Source organism: Thamnophis elegans, chromosome 9 (assembly GCF_009769535.1).
Source record: "Thamnophis elegans isolate rThaEle1 chromosome 9, rThaEle1.pri, whole genome shotgun sequence".
NCBI classification, from domain to species: Eukaryota; Metazoa; Chordata; class Lepidosauria; order Squamata; family Colubridae; genus Thamnophis; species Thamnophis elegans.
In genome coordinates this window covers 65,981,301-65,998,919 of record NC_045549.1, presented here as the reverse complement: position 1 = coordinate 65,998,919, position 17,619 = coordinate 65,981,301, and the positions used below count along the sequence as shown (strand labels likewise).

General features: G+C 41.3%; 1 protein-coding gene across 1 annotated transcript in view; it reads right to left on the bottom strand.

The window, feature by feature from the left end:
• The window catches only part of PDCL2 (phosducin like 2), a 121,748-nt gene extending 106,832 nt beyond the window's left edge, over positions 1-14,916 (bottom strand). The window contains exons 1-2 of the mRNA XM_032223661.1: positions 14,774-14,916; positions 12,624-12,732 (exon numbers count right to left, since the gene is read on the bottom strand). Coding sequence (XP_032079552.1) covers positions 12,624-12,732; positions 14,774-14,916 — 252 coding nt within the window. The remainder of the gene's footprint in view (positions 1-12,623; positions 12,733-14,773) is intronic.
• Between the last annotated feature and the right edge of the window lie 2,703 nt (positions 14,917-17,619).

The following is a 17,619-nucleotide window of genomic DNA, read 5'->3' as shown; positions in this document are numbered from 1 at the left end:
AAGCCTCGGTCAGAACACTTAAGAGAGGGCTGTAAAACACAGTGAAGTAGTATATAAGTGCTATTGCTATTGTCATATATCTGAATTCAGCAAGGTCACTTCCATCTGTTCAAATATATTTCAGCACAGCTTTTTAAAGTGCCAACACCATGTCCATTTCTAGCATTAATCAAGAGGATCCATCTTTGGAAAGAATATATTTCCGTACATTTATAAATCATTGCTAAAATAATCCCGAAGCATTTTGAAAAAAATCCATTTAAAAACAGTAAAGGCCAAAAGTACTTGGTTTCAATTATTTTTTTAAAGGGTCTACGAAGCACCAGATGACTCGGCCAACAGATACATCTGTGGATTATGCAAACTGCAAGCAAAACTTGACACCATAGCTAAAGAATCTCCTCTAATTTTTGTCCTCAACTTGAAAATGTTCCCTCTACTAAATGAAGGTCTGTTGGAAACTTTATAGACAAGCTGTAAAGTGCCAGCTAGGGGAAAAAAACAATACACAATACTTTAATGAGCTGTATACATTATCTTTCAAAGTAACAGCCATCTATATTGTTGTATTTTTCTTAGTCACCAAAGGTCTAGGAGTTCTCCATTAGAAGGCGGCTGTTGAATCGTGGAATACCAAAGTAATATTATGGTAGCTTTCATCTGTCAATATTTTATTGTAATGGGGCAGGTCATTTCTAAAGAACGATAAATATTTAATTGGGAAAAAATTTCAGCTTTCTTGAAAAACGTTCACCTTCTGACCTAGCTTTCTGATGAGAGCTTATGGATCTCATCTGCTCTCCAATAGTATCACCCAGGCTTCTTACTTACTTTTGATAGATGAAAGCTTGGCAGAGTTTCTGTTGTGCATCGCTGGGCAAGCTGTGAAAGGCTCTGTTTGTCTTCAAACACAACTGCATCTACAGGGGGCAGGGGGAGAACGTATTTTACAAGCAATACGGGGATTGAAGGCAAGGCACTATCAATTTAGCACTGTGCACATTTTCAGAATCTTAATGTTCTAAATTCATTTTAGCTTTATGAGTTCCTTTTAGCTTTATGAGACTAAGCCAGGGGTGTCAAGCTCGATTTCATTGAGGGCCGCACCAGGATTGTGTTGTACCTCAGGGGGCCAGGGGGTGTGGCCAGGGGGTACGTGGCCAGCTCGGTTCACCGACAAAAGGGTGAATGACAAAACCGCGCCCGACTAAACCGCGGTGATAAAACCGCGTGTTCTAAAGCGCTCCGACAAATGAGCGCAGAATCACGCCGACAACAGCGCGGAGACAGAAGCGCGCTGTAAAACTAAACCTAAACCTAATCCCTAATGCTAAACGTAACCCTAAACGTAACGCTAAACCTAACCCTTAACCTAACCCTAACCTAACCCTAAATCTAACCCTTAACCTAACCCTAAACCTAACCCTAAAGCTAACCCTTAACCTAACCCTAAAGCTAACCCTAAAGCTAACCCTTAACCTAACCCTAAACCAACCCTAACCCTTATCTTAAGTTAAATCGGCTTTCTGTCTCCGCACTATTGTAAAGCGCCCTTCTGTCTCCGCGCTGTTGTCTCCATGCTGTTGTCGCCGCGTTGATGATGTTGCTGTTTTAGCGACGCGGTTTAGTCGGGTGCGGTTTTGACGTTCGCCCTTTTGTCGGGTAACGGGCCAGCTTGATGTCACTCATTTCGGGGACACCTGTGGCGGCTCAGGTGGGGCTGGGGGGGATCCTCCTGCAGCCCTCTGCCAGCAAAAATGAATCCGTGGACATTGTTGAGCCAGTGCATGGCAAATGGAGAGGTGTATATTTTCACTTTTAAATACTCTATGGTATGCAGGCACGCACGCAGCCCTTGCATGAGTGACAGGTCAGTGAGCCCTTGCACATTGAGCTGTGTGCATGCGCTCCCATCCGTCACTCACGCAGCCCAATTCCGAACTGGCCACTGCCTGATAGCGGGCTGCTGACTGGGGATTGAGAACCCTGCCATAAAATATCAACATCTTCCTATCCCAGATCCCTGGGAAGGGTGGATAAAACGGCAAATCAAGTCTGAACATCTGGCTGACTGTGTGATGAACCATAATTAAACTTGCATGCCATCCAACTCTCAGGGAATCTGGGCAGAAACTTAGTATTTACTCTCAGATCTCATCCAACATCAGGGAAAGTACCAGGTTTTTCTGTTTTTTTGACAAAGAAACACAACTCATATGGAACAGTAAAGGAAATGAGTTTATGTTTTGTACTGCCAAGTTGCTCTTCCAGAATATTTCCACATGAACAATGGGAACAAGAGGGAACAAGATTAACTTCCAAAATAGTCACCATCATCATTCAAACTATGAGCCGAGGTGGCGCAGTGGTTAGGGTGCAGTAAAGACAGAATAGTTGCCTGTAGCTTCCTGCCCATCCCCACTGTTAATGGGCCATTGAGAAGGCCAGGCTAGTTCCTTTTACATAATAAAGACCTCCACTGCAGCCCCAGGGGGATGGGAGTAAAGGCATGATAATATTGGCCCTTTACTCAACAGATCACATGGCATCTGAGAACTCAACCAAACCTAGATTCAAAACACAGCCTAGAGAGTAGCCCCTGCATGACCCCATGGGAGTCTGACAACCAATCAGAATACATTTCTTACACAGGAACAGGAAACAGAGAGGTGGGACTGAACAGGTTACAAAAAGCCTAGCAAGCCCCTCCCTCAGGCCTTCTCTTCTTCTCCACCAACATTGAAGCATGTGATCACCTTTTCTGTTCAGGGCTCAAGCCACGTGGTCCTGTCCACCAATAAACCATCTTTCCAAGCAGCCTCCATGTCTCCAGTGTCTTTTTCCCCACTTGGAGCTGAACCCAGAAGGACATTTCTTTCATCAGTCGTAAGTATGAACCAGTTGCCAAGCACCTGAATTTTGATCACACGATCATGGGAATGCTTCAAAGGTCGTAACTGTGAAAAACGGTCATAAGTCACGTTTTTCAGTGCTGTTGTAACTTTGAACAGTCGCTAAATGAACTGTTGTAAATCAAGGACTACCTATAGTAAAAAAAAACAGGTAACTGTTCTTCATGCTTATTACGCTTTCTGCTAACGAATTCTGCAGCTTGGATGCACGGCAATAATTGTGTCTGCATATGTCTACTTTACGAATGTCTACTTTAGGTAAGGTTCCCCTCGCACATCTGTGCTAGTCATTCCGATTCTAAGGGCGGTGCTCCGTTCAAAGCCGAAGAGCTGGCGCTCTCCGAAGATGTCTCCGTGGTCACGAGCCAACGGCGCACGGAACGCTGTTACCTTCCCACCAAAGGTGGTTCCTATTTTTCTACTTGCATTTTTACATGCTTTGGAACTTGCTAGGTTGATAGAAGCTGGACAAGTCACGGGAGCTCGCTAGGGATTCGAACCGCCGAACTGCCAACCTTTCTGATCGACGAGCTCAGCATCTTAGCCACTGAGCCATCACGTCCCTTAATGTCTACTTTATGTCCTTTTAAATTGTCATCTCTTTTTCTCAGACTGTCTAAGAGGAAGTCTGTTTTAATGGAGTGGCAAGCACTCTGTGTGACATATCCCAAATGACACATTCAATTCAAGGAACAATGTTTAATAGAATTATCGTTGTAGGATAACAAGCTGACACATCTCAACTCTGTTCTGTTCATTAAAACTTCCTCTGCATTGCTTCAATAGAACTTGGGTGAGCTTCCTAAGATAACTGTTCCTTATCTGTCATCACTGCTGAACTTCTGATTGACAAGCTTAGCATCTTAGCCACTGCGTCCCTTATATATAATTATAATCAATAATAAAAAAAAACACAAGAGAACTGAACTGGGATAATTCAAAGTCTCCCAAAAGCAGAACTAGCAGAATCAGACATAATCTCCACTACCAGTCACAATCCAGATGTGTTTTGATTGGAATCCCCAGAATTCCTTGGGTCCAATAAAATATTCTAATTCTAGTTTGACTGAAGGCAGAGAATTACAGCTTTTGCAAATTGTGACACCACTATGACGCACAATTATGATGCAGCAAACTTAGGGAAAGTCTGTCATAATGCAACTAAAGCAATATTTTTTTTAAACAAATTAAAGCCCTAACTCATCTTATTATAAATCAGGGAAACATATTTTTTCTTGAGTCCCTAACACAGGTGTCGGCAACCTTAAACACTCAAAGAGCCACAAAGAACCTAGCCGGAAGCCCCCAGTCCAATTCTGGAACCGACCGGAAGTCAGGCTTCCCTACCATAGATTCTCCTCCTAGCATGGTATCCTTTTTCCTCTGCAAACTGGAAGTCCGGTTTCCCCCACCATAGATTCTCCTCCTAGCATGGTATTCTTTTTCCTCTGCCAACTGGAAGTCCGGTTCCCCCACCATAGATTCTCCTCCTAGCATGGTATCCTTTTCCCTCTGCCAACTGGAAGTCCGGTTCCCCCCCCATAGAGTCTCCTCCTAGCATGGTATCCTTTTCCCTCTGCCAACTGGAAGTCCGGTTCCCCCCCCCCCCCATAGAGTCTCCTCCTAGCATCGTATCCTTTTCCCTCTGCCAACTGGAAGTCCGGTTCCCCCCCCCATAGAGTCTCCTCCTAGCATCGTATCCTTTTCCCTCTGCCAACTGGAAGTCCAGTTCCCCCACCATAGATTCTCCTCCTAGCATGATATCCTTTTTCCTCTGCCAACTGGAAGTCCGGTTCCCCCACCATAGAGTCTCCTCCTAGCGCGGTGTCCTTTTTCCTCTACCTATCCTAACTGAAAGTCCTATCAATTGGTGGAGCCGACCGGAAAACCCACCCCTTGCCACAGAGTCTCCTCCTAGTGTGCGGTGTTTCTCACCACCACCATCACCACCGCCGCCGCCGCCAACTCCTCTCAAAATTGTGGTGCCAACCATAAATAGGGAGCTGCAGCAGAGGAATGAAAGAGCCACATGGGGCTCTAGAGCCACTGGTTGCTAACCCCTGCGCTAACACATACAGAATCTCAAGACATATGGGAGTTAATAGATATGAAAAAAGACTATAGGTCAGTGATGGGTAAACTTTTTGTAATCACATGCCGAAAGCGTGTGTGTGCCCATACCCATAAGGCAATGCACATCCCCCGCCCCGTGCACACACCCCCACGCATGCACCACCACCCCTGCACTCCATTTTGGGCCTAGCAGGCGTCCCTGCAGCCTCCTGGGACCAAAAATGGGCTGCCCCATCCCTCTATGCTTCCCCCACTCCAGGGGTGGGTTTCTTGCCCCGTTCCAACCGGTTCGGTTGGAACGGGGGCTGGTGGCGTCCTCATGCACGTGCATGGCGCATGCATGCGTACTAGCGTCTGTGCAATGCTCCAGCTGCTCCTGGAGGATCGCGCAGGCGCTGTATGCGTCCTGAGCATGTGTGGAAGCGCAGAACTCGTCAAAAACCAGGTAAGGAGCGCGGGCGGGCGGGCGTGGCCCGTCGCCGTTCCCGGAAGTTACTTACTTCCGGGTTCGCCGACCACCGGTTCGCAGGGACTGCCGCGAACCGGTTTGAAACCCACCCCTGCCCCACTCCCTAACCCCAGCCTCCGCCACGCATGCATGCACGTCACCCGCATGCACCCCACACATGTGTAGGAGAGCCCCAAATCAGCTGGCCGGCAGGAGGCACGTGTGCATGCGCGGTGGAGTTGAGCTGGGGTGGAGAGAGGGCTCTGGGTGCGATAGGTTTGCTATATGTTCTTTTTCAGAAGCTTTTATAGAAAGAGACTTCTAATTTGACAGTTGCGGTTTTTATTGTAAAGGAACTCCCAATCGGGAATCTTTCTTTCTTTAAAATGACTTCCGTGGACAAATCACCAATGGAAAAATCCAAATAATTACATTAGCAAAGCCGATTATTAGTTGATGGAATAGTTTTACTTTGCTAATATTGTCACTGTTTCAAGAAATAATGATTTATAAATCACATTTATCGAGTCAAACAAATCTCTGGCATAGATTTTGATATAAACAGACCATAGCTTGTCGGTTAATGCCCCAATATGTAAGGTTACATTTCATAATGTAATGTTAAAAGATAAAACGCTTGTCAATATTTATCAGCTTTACAGAAAAGCTTTATATTGAAACACTTAAATAAAAAATCTATGAGATCTAAAAGCCTGTCTATTATACAGAGAGTTAACAAAATGTGTCTTATATAGTAGCACATGAAAGTAATTACACAGCATATTAAAACTACAAAAGCTGGGTTTTGTTGGATAGTATCCCAAATGCCAGAGGATTTCCTAATTTCACCTCCTTCCAAAATCAGAGACAGGGTTCTCTAAAGTCAAATATCCCCTCTTATTTCTCTGTCAAATGGAAAATTATAAGCATTTCTCTTGTCATGTAATATGTGACCTACAAGTTGCAGCCAACACAGCTATACTGTGTGTGTGTGTGTGTGTGCGCGCATGCAACGCAGCGCACACACACACACACTAGCTGGATACCCGCTATGAAACTATGTGATTGGGCCTGATAAATTTACGATCGGGCTTGATAAATTGACACTTAAAGCTTGAAAATTATGAGTAGTTTAAAGAAGGCACTGTATTATTTCGCTAGAGATTGGAATATAAGTTTCTGTTACAGATTAAGACTTGTTGTAAGTCTAACAACAATAAAATAAATGAGCTTGAGCCCTTTAATCCCACCAGCACGCAGTTGCAAACTGCAGTTGGAACAGAGTTCTTTTCAGGTGGGAGGGAGAGTAGAATGTCTAACTCCTTAGCATCAGAGTGTGTTAATATAATACTGTGTAAGAAATACTAATGATCTGATGGCCATTTTGACAAATCCTTTCTTATCGAGCACCTAGAAGCCAAGAGGAATATATTATTGTATGTAAATGTTGAATCATATTACTCATTTATTAAATGAAACATCATGTACTTCCAAATGTCTGCCAAATGTCAAATTTGTAGGCTTACGGTTCTGGAGATTTCATGGTGAGTGAGTGGTATTTACCTTTTATATATATACATAGATTTCTTGGATTATGCATAGAAATAAAGGTAAAAGAACCAAAAAATACTCTCACATCTATTACCATAATGCTGTACCATTATTTATAAAAGTTTGTAACAACAGACTCTCGTTGTTAGTGAAATCCATCCAGAATTATCATTAGAATGGTCAAATTATTTACATGCAGCTTACTGTGAAGAAATAATATTGCTTGGCTATTAAAAAAGAAAACTCTCTTTTCCTCTTGGAAGAAGGGATCAATTTGCCACAACTAAAGATAAAAAGATCAGCATAGATATCATTGGAAGCACAAGATGTTTCATTTAATAAATGAGTAATATGATTCAACATTTACATACAATAATGGCTACCATCTTTTAGGATTCCTGGGAAAAAGGGTGACAGAATGTATCAAACAGAACGTTAAAAATTAGTTAAATGACTGGATTCAAATATTTGTATAAGCAACAATTGTCTATACATTTTTTTTCATGTTATTGTGTTCAAAATTATCAATCAAATAATTGTTCTTAGTTAGTTCATAGTTATCTCTTACCTGCAGAATGTCCTCTGGTGTTCTTTCAGTTTGGACATATCCGTAACAGATGCGTAGTCGTTCAAAAAGGTTTATTTTGCTACATAAAGAAAATGTAAACATTATTCGGGATATTTACAGTAACTAAACAGTTCCCTAGTGACATAGGAGTACGAACAACAGAAAAGTATGCATTGCAACTACAGCTGGTTTCAGGTGTTTATCTTGGTTTGACTATATTCAAGAAATAAATAATGACATACTATAGGGCCATGATGAGCCCTCGCTGGGGGAACACGAGCTGTCCGCCCCAGCTCAGCTCCACCCCGCACATGCATGAGCCTCCCGCTGGCCAGCTGCTTTTCGGGTCTCTGCCACGCATGCGTGGGGACATGCAGGAGATGCATGCATGTGCGTGGGGCGGGCACACATACACGATGGGCGCACATGTGCGTAGCAGGGGAGCTCAGGGGGTCGCATGTGCATGCACAGGGGAAAGGGCACACACGAGGGGTCGCACGTCCATGTGACGCAAGGGGGGGGGTCGGGCGCCCATTGCATTATGGGTGCGTGTGCGCTTTCAGCACAGCACAACAAAAAGCTTAGCCATCACTGCTATAGGGTCATAGAATCAGAAAGCAGGAAGGATCCTTCAGAGATCTTCTAGTTCAAGACTGGACACCTTACTGCATCCCAGACAAATGGCTGTCTAATATTTTCTTGAAAATCTCCAGTGATGGAGCACCCACCACTCTAAGAGGCAAGCTTTTCCATTGATTAATCATTCTTAGCATCAGGAAATTCTGTCCTATTTCCAGGTTGAATTGCCCTCTGACAACTTTCCACCCATTGCTTCTTGCTCTGCTCTCAGTGCTTTGGAAAATAAATCAATACTCTCTTTCCTGTGACAGCCCTTCAATACTGGAAGACAGCTAATGTCACCCCCTAATCCTTCTGTTAGGCTCAACATACATTGTCCTCAACATACATTGTTCCCTTAGCCGTTCATCCTATGGTTTAGCCCCCAGACCCATTGTCATCTTTGTTAGTCTTTCCTACATTCAATACAATACAATAGCAGAGTTGGAAGGAACCTTGGAGGTCTTCTAGTCCAACCCCCTGCCTAGGCAGGAAACCCTGGACCATTCAGACAAATGGCTATCCAACATCTCTTAAGACTTCCAGTGTTGGGGCATTCACAACTTCTGGAGGGAAGCTGTTCCACTGATTAATTGTTCTAACTGTCAGGAAATTTCTCCTTAGTTCTAAGTTGCTTCTCTCCTTGATTAGTTTCCATCCACTGCTTCTTGTTCTGGCCCTCAGGTGCCTTGGAGAATAGCTTGACTCCCTCTTCTTTGTGGCAACCCCTGGGATATTGGAACATTGCTATCATGTCTCCCCTAGTCCTTCTTTATCTTCTTTTATCTTCTATCTAGGGCCTCAGCATGTTTTTTGTGTCATGATAACCAGAATTGGTTAATCCAAAGGTGTGTGTTTGTGTATTTTTTAATATATGTACTGGGTGTGGGTGCACAATAATTTCAACAGGTTCGTTTTATTTTAAAGTAAAGCATGTATCATTTAACATCCATAGAGTAAAACTTTAGTCTGTAGTCCAGTGGACATGATTTCAAAGTAGATGAAAACATTGTTATAATAAAACACAGCAACAAATGTTTTGCATATGTTTTAATGGTTAGGAATCTGTTGTGACTCAGCAGATGTCTTCTGTGAGTCTTTTCAGGATGCAAGATTAATTATGTAGCTGGGGCTCGTTAGGGGATATTCTGGGGATAAAAGGACGGATGTGCCACGCCCTAGTTGCAGGAGTCAACATTCCTTGGTTCGTTCAACATTGATTGATCATCAGTCATGGTTTATGTAAGATACACTTGGAAAAGTGCTTTGTTTTCTGTAACCCTGATTCAGGATACACTTGGAGAAGTGCATTGTGTTGTAAGAGTTTTTGTTTGGTATTCTGTTATCTGGTCAGAGACTGTATTTATGTTATTTTTGGGCTCGAAGCCAGTCGGAGCCGAGAACTGATAAAGAAAGTTCCTTTTAAGTTTGTCTGCCTGCCGTCTGTTTAACGAGCAGAGAAGGGGGGACAGAACAGGAATCTATATCAACCAGACTTCAAAAAAAAAAAAATGGTACCAAAAACATTCTCATAGCAAATCTGATTTTGCTATAACTTTAAGCTTATAGGATTATGTACTACTATTATGAATGCTTATAGTATTTAATTTACATCCTTTAAGTGAGCTTCTCAACCCTCATTTTGTAATTTTGCATTGTTTTTGTTGACATTATAATTTTGATAACAATATCAGCATTATTCCATACAAATCCATTTAAATCGAACATGCTGAATTTCATTTAACGACATGTATATATATATATTTTCTACTTCCACCTTTTTTCCATTTCTGACTCTCTCAAGAGACATTCCCAAGAGTCAGAAAATGTTTTGGAACTGTGTATTGTTACTTTATGGGGAGCTATACTTAGAGATCACTTTTACAGGAAAGTGCTCTCCACTATCTGGAAATGGGCCACAATTAGTTTATTAGAAGCACATCCAATTCCAAAGCTTCATTCTGACCACTATGTTGTCAAAGAAAGATAGGGTGTGCTTAATGTTTTTCCTCTAATGTACTTATCAACTTCTGGATTAGAATCAAAATAATCAAGAAATGTTGAACTATTAGACTGAAGAATGAGATATACATTTAATTATTTAGGAAAAGCGACATTTATTTATTATTTATATTTCATAACACCCACCTTCCTCAAATACATTTATTTTTATTTTATTTATGTACATTGAGAGCATATGCACCAAAGACAAATTCCTTGTGTGTCCAATCACACTTGGCCAATAACCAACTCTATTCTATTCTATTCTATTCTATTCTATTCTATTCTATTCTATCAATACATTATTTTAATATATTAAAATATTAAAAACATTATTGATAGAACAGAATAGAATAGAATCACTATCAAGTGATAAGATAAAACAGTATGTATGTATGTATGTATGTATGTACGTACGTACGTACGTACGTACGTATATATATCCCAGTAAGGGTATGGCTAGCTGATGAGAGCTAAATAGCTTGAAATAGATCTATACTAGTCTCCCTTTATTTATTTATCAGCACAAATATAACATATATACATATACATATACATATACATATACATATACATATACATATACATATACATATACATATACATATACATATACATATACATATACATATACATATACATATACATATATATATATATATATATATATATATATATATATATGCTTCCTTAGCTTCCTCCCATAATTGGGGCTTACCAGGGGTTGTGACTATATATATATATATATATATATATATATATACTTGGGCATACCAGGGGTTGTGACTTTAAGTATATACCTCCCACCCTGGCTGGCTGATAAAGGAGTCGTTCTCTGTAGCTCAAATGGTTAACTCCCTGCCTGGGAGGCAATAGAGCACAGGTTCGATTCCCAAAAAACTTGGTATGGCTAGCTGATGAGAGCTAAATAGCTTGAAATAGATCTATACTAGTCTCCCTTTATTTATTTATCAGCATAAATATAACAATATATATATATATATATATATATATAATATATATATATATATATATATATATATATATATATATAATATATATATCATCGCTTGATAGTGATTAATATAATCCTTTTTGGTTTGGCATGGTATGTTTTACTTTTCCAAAAACATGATTGTTCCAAATATTTGTTTGTTTATTAAATGTGCATCTCCCCATCTCAAATGCATAACTAGGGTCCTAACAATTATAAACAAAATAAAAACAGTAAGTTGAAACTATACATAACATAAAATAACAGCTGGGCAACAACACATAGCAGACACCGACAGGCCAAAGCAGCTGAGAAATGTGCCAGAGGAATATACACTATATTGCCAAAAGTATTCGCTCACCTGCCTTTACTTGCATATGAACTTACTGTAAGTGACCTCCCATTCCTAATCCATAGGGTTCAATATGACGTCGGTCCACCCTTTGCAGCTATAACAGCTTCAGCTCTTCTGGGAAGGCTGTTCACAAAGTTCAGGAGTGTGTTTATGGGGATTTTTTATCATTCTTCCAGAAGCACATTTGCGAGGTCACACACTGATGTTGGATGAATTTACATGGCCTACCACTTCGTGGCTGAGTTGCTGTCATTCCCAAACGCTTCCACGTTCTTATAATACAGCTGACAGTTGACTGTGGAATATTTAGGAGTGAGAAATTGCACGCCTGGATTTGTTGCATAGGTGGCATCCTATCACAATTCTACACTGGAAGTCACTGAGCTCCTGAGAGCGACCCATTCTTTCACAAATGTTTGTAAAAACAGTCTGCATGCCTAGGTACTTGATTTATACACCTGTGGCCATGGAAGTGATTGGAACACCTGATTCTGATTATTTGGATGGGTGAGCGAATACTTTTGGCAATATAGTGTAAGATATGTTCACCACCTTGAAGTGTTTCTAGAAAATAAGCATGAGTAAAAGCAAATAAATATATTAAAAATATGAATGTTCCACATAGGAGGCTTTTGTTCCCTTGCCCAAACTGATGTACGATGCATTAAGGTGACAACTGGAATATATTTCAACATTCCTATTCCAATATTTCATACTTCCTATGAAAATCATATTTGTAGATCTTCAGATAAAGAGGTTGAATCTATATCCCACAGTCTATTAAAATGTCTATTTTATAGAAAACAATGATTAAAATTTATAAACCAATTATTGCAAAATTTAATTCCATCATAATGAGAAAATAATTCTTTTCCTTTTAAGGGATCATTTTTTAAACGTTCCAGGGTGGAGGCTAAATTTTTGTCTGTAGCTTTAGCACATTAGAATCAATTGGTAGTCTAACCCTCATAGCTTGATAGGCTTTGCTTTTATATAAATTACACACGATTGTTTAAATTTGATGAATGGATTTTAATGTACGTTGGTTTGATCTTGGACCAGAAATTAATAAATAATAAAGTAGAAACATTAAAAATACTTACAATCTTTTCTTTAGAATAATCCCTGATATTGAACAAAAGATCACCTCTGATATTCGTCATCTGCAGCTCCAATATTGCCCATTGCACAAATGGACTTTGTTCAATATATCTGTAGAAGAAAAAAAAGGGAACTTTACACAATGAACTACAGAATATAAAATCTTTCATATATATTTTTCAACACATCATCGTTGCAAAAAGCAAAAGCATATTAATGTCAATGCTCTCTTGCTTGTTTCCTTCAGCTACCTGAGCATTCCCAACTTTTTGTAGTTTTGCAGTTGCCAAAAAGCCAACACAGTTCTAGGCTGCATTAACAAAGGTACAGAATCAAGATCACGTGAAGTGTTAATAACACTTTACAATGCCTTGGTAAGGCCACACCTTGAATACTGCATCCAGTTTTGGTTGCCACGATGTAAAAAAGATGTGGAGACTCTAGAAAGAGTGCAGAGAAGAGCAACAAAGATGATTAGGGGACTGGAAGCTAAAACATATGAAGAACGATTGCTGGAATTGAGTATGTCCAGTTTAATGAAAAGAAGGACTAGGGGTGAAATGATAGCAGTGTTCCAATATCTCAGGGGTTGCCACAAAGAAGAGGGAGTTAAGCTATTCTGCAAAGCATCTGGAGACGGGACAAGAAGCAATTGATGGAAATTAATCAAGGAGAGAAGCAACCTAGAATGAAGAAGAAATGTCCTGACAGCAAGAACAATTAATCTAGACTTGCCTCCAGACGTTGTGAATGCTCCAACATTCGCAAGTTTTTAAGTTTTTAAGAAGAGATTGGAGAACCATTTGTCTGAAATAGTATACGGTTTTCTGCCTAAGCAGGGGGTGGTGGTGGACTAGAAGACCTCCAAGGTCCCTTCCAACTATCCTATCCTATCCCACTCTACTCTATATTTTACTGTTCTATTCTATTCTATCCATTCCCTATTGTATTCTATTCTATCCTATCCTACTCTATATTTACTATTCTATTGCATTCTGTTCCATTCCCATTCTATTCTATTCTCCTCTGCTCTATCCTATCCTATCCCTATCCTACTCTATATTTTACTATTCCATTCTATTCCATTCCTATTCCCATTCTATTATATTCTCCTCTGTTCTAGCCTAGCCTAGCCTACTATATATTTTGCTATTCTATTCTATTCCATTCCCATTCCCTATTGTATTCTATCCTATCCTACTCTATATTTTACTATTCTATTCCATTCCATTCCCATTCTATTCTATTCTCCTCTGTTCTATCCTACCCTATCCTACTCTACTCTATATTTTACTATTCTATTCAATCACATTCCATTCCCAATTGTATTCTATTCTATCCTATCCTATTCTTTATTTTACTATTGTATTCCATTCCGTTCCATTCCCATTCTATTCTCCTCTGCTCTATCCTATCCTATCCTAGTCTACTGTACTCTATATTTTACTATTCTATTCCATTACTTATTATATTCTATTCTATCCTATCCTACTATATTTTACTATTCTATCCATTCCGTTCCATTCCCATTCCCATTCTATTCTATTCTCCTCTTGTCCTATCCTATCCTATCCTATCCTACTCTACATTTTACTATTCTATTCCATTCCATTCCTATTCAGATTCTATTCTAATCTTCTCTGTTCTATCCTATCCTATCTTACTCTACTCTATATTTTACTATTCTATTTCATTCCATTCCCATTCCCTATTGTATTCTATTCTATCCTATACTATATTTTACTATTCTATTCCATTCAATTCCCATTCAGATTCTATTCTAATCCTCTCTGTTCTATCCTATCCTATCTTACTCTACTCTCTATTTTACTATTCTATTCCATTCCCATTCCTCTCTTCTCTCTTCTCTTCCATGCCATGCCATGCCATCTGGGTGACCTTGGGCCATTCGTTCTCTGCCAACCATAGTCTGGTCTAGTCCCAAATTGGGCGGCCGAACTCCTTCCGACCTTTACCCACCGGTGATCGTTCTCCCCCCATGGGGCGTCATGGGACATCAAAGCATCCTTCAGTTCCAGGGTTCCAGCCCTTTAAAGCAGCCCCGGGATTCCCTCGAGCTCCCGGGGGCTTCCCACCACCCGTTTCCCAGCGGGGCCGCCGCAGGAAATGAGCCGCGGCGCCCTCGTTTTACCTTTTGCCGCGCAAAATCAGGCCGCAGAGATGCGCGACGGCGACGGCCGCTCGGCGGAACCGGCAATGGCTCGGCGAGAGGGAAGGGGCGCGGGCGGAGGCCGAGAGAAGAAGCGGGCCGACGGCGATCCCCGAGGCGTCCATGCTCGGTCTTCGGCTGTCGCTCGGAGCTGCCCCGGGGCAGGTAGCTTCCTGCCCGGATCGAAAAGAAAGGGCAGGCGAGGGAGTTGCCTTCTCCTTTCACTTCTCGACGGGAACCGCAAACAAACGCTCAAAGACGGGCATTCAAGCGGGGCTTGTCGCTTTTACTCCCCATGGAAACTTGGAGGCTCTTCTGAAGAAGAGCTGGATGGAGGTGCTGCATCGGTTGGATTCCTGCTTGTCAAGTTGGCCCTGGCTGGGATGAGGCTGGGTGGGTGTAGTAGGGCTGAGCTGGAGGTCAAGATGGACTCGGCTCCTCGATTTGGTAGTCCCAGGTTGGCTGGAGGTTGGAGTTGGTGGTGAGACCAGCACAGGATTCTTCTCCTCCATCTTAGAATAACAGAGTTATCGGAAGGGACCTTGGAGGTCTTCTAGTCCACCCCCTGCTTAGGCAGGAACCCTGCACCACTTCAGACAAAGGGTTATCCAACATATTAAAAACTTCCAGTGTTGGAGCATTCACAACTTCTGGAGGAAAGTTTGACCACTGATTAATTGTTCTAATTGTCAGGAAATTTCTAGGTGGCTTCTCTCCTTGATTAGTTTCCACCCATTGCTTCTTGTTCTACCCTCTGGTGCTTTGGAGAATAGCTTGACTCCCTCTTCTTTGTGGCAACCCCTGAGATATTGGAACACTGCTATCATGTCTCCCCCAGTCCTTCTTTTCATTAAACTAGACATACCCAGTTCTTGCAACTGTTCTTTATATGTTTTAGTCTCCAGTCCCCTAATCATCTTTGTTGGTCTTCTCTGCACTCTTTCTACAGTCTCCACATCTTTATTACATCGTGGTGACCAAAACGGAATGCAGTGTTCCAAGTGTGGCCTTACCAAGGCCTTATAAAGTGGTATTAACACTTCACTTGATCTTGATTCTATCCCTCTGTTTATGCAGCCTAGAACTGTGTTGGCTTTTTTGGCAGCTGCTGCACACGGCTGGCTCTTATCTAAATGGTTGTCCACTAGGACTCCAAGATCCCTCTCACAGTTACTACTATTGAACAAGGTACCACATCTGTCAATCTTGTCTGGAAAGGTCCTCTGGTATGATCAGAATAAGCACATCTGCAAGAAGACAACCCAACTCAGAGAGCACCAAGGACCCCCCATTAATAGAGGGATTATTAAGCTGCATTAACAGAGGGATAGAATCAAGATCATGTGAAGTTCTAGTATTGCTTTACAAAGCCTTAAGTAAGGCCACGCTTGGAATGCTGCATCCAGTTCTGGTCACCACAATATAAAAAAGATGTTGAGATTCTGCAAAGAGATGAGCAACAAGGATGATGAAAGGGCTGGAGGCTAAAACATACGAAGAACGGTTGCAGGAATTAGGTACCTCTAGCCTAATGAAGAGAAGGACTAGGGGAGACATGGTAGCAGTGTTCCAGTGTTTGAGGGGCTCCTTATTGTTGCTGGGGATGAATTTCCAGATATTTCTGTTGCTAATCGAGACAGTTGTTAAGTGAACTTTGCCTGCGTTTTATGACTTTCCCTGCCACAGCTGTTACGTGAATCACTGCAGCTGTTAAGTTAGTAACACAGTTGTTAAGGGAATCTGGCTTCCCCACTGATTTTGTGTGGCAAAAGGGACCCCACGTGACTCTAGGGCAGTGGTGTGTTCTAGCCGCTATTACAGCCCTACCCGTAGTAGTGGGGAGCAGGGGCCACCGCCTGCGTTCCATAGCTGTTTATAACACAACTGGCCAATTGCACATGCACACACAGTGTGCGGGGCCGAGCAGCTGGGTATCGCAGGGGTGGTGGCGTGTGCATGCGTGCGCTGCGCATGTGCATGACTAGGACGCCCAGCCCTGGGCACAGCATACTGGTAGCAATGGGGACCGGAACCCACCAATACCCCAGGCTACTGCAACCATTATAAATATGAGTGTGTTGTCAAGTATCTGAATTTTGATCACGTGTACATGGGAATGCTGCAATGGTTGTGTGAAAAACGGTATAAGTCACTTTTTAATGCCGTGGAACTTTGCACAGCCACTAAATGAACTTTTGTAAATTGAGGAGTACCTGTAATCCAATTATCTGGGTTCACTTAACAAGCTGAATTCAAAACTTAGCTATACAGCCTATGCATGGTTCTCGCAACGAAATTGTGATTGATCAATTTTAGATTGTACATGTATGTGTGAATTTGGGATTAGGAATTCAAAGGTAGCCAGAGAAACTTGTTTTAATCCAAAGGTTTTTTTTAATTGCCAATTATCTCCTGTAACAATATTTTAATAAGCTAACTAAACTGCATTTAATATGACTATGGTGTGTTTATTCCGTAATGACTATTTGGAATTCCAAGCTTGGCTGTAAAGCTGTGAATTCTTATCGGGGAATAGCATCTACTGAATTGATCGAGAGTTATGCCCCATACAGATATATAGATAAGACTGCGGTTACAATACGTTTAAATGGAAAATGTAAGAGTTACTTACGGTTTGTACTTTACTGACTTACATCCATATGGCACAAAAAAAATACAAAGTTGATTTAAACATCAGTTGTAAAAAGAGGTTTTAATGGCATTATTCTACTCATTGTCTTGGAAAGATGAAGTGAATATAAGAAAAAAAATCAGTTAATGAGCACCAAATGAATTAATTATATCGATAATGGATATTCAATTATATT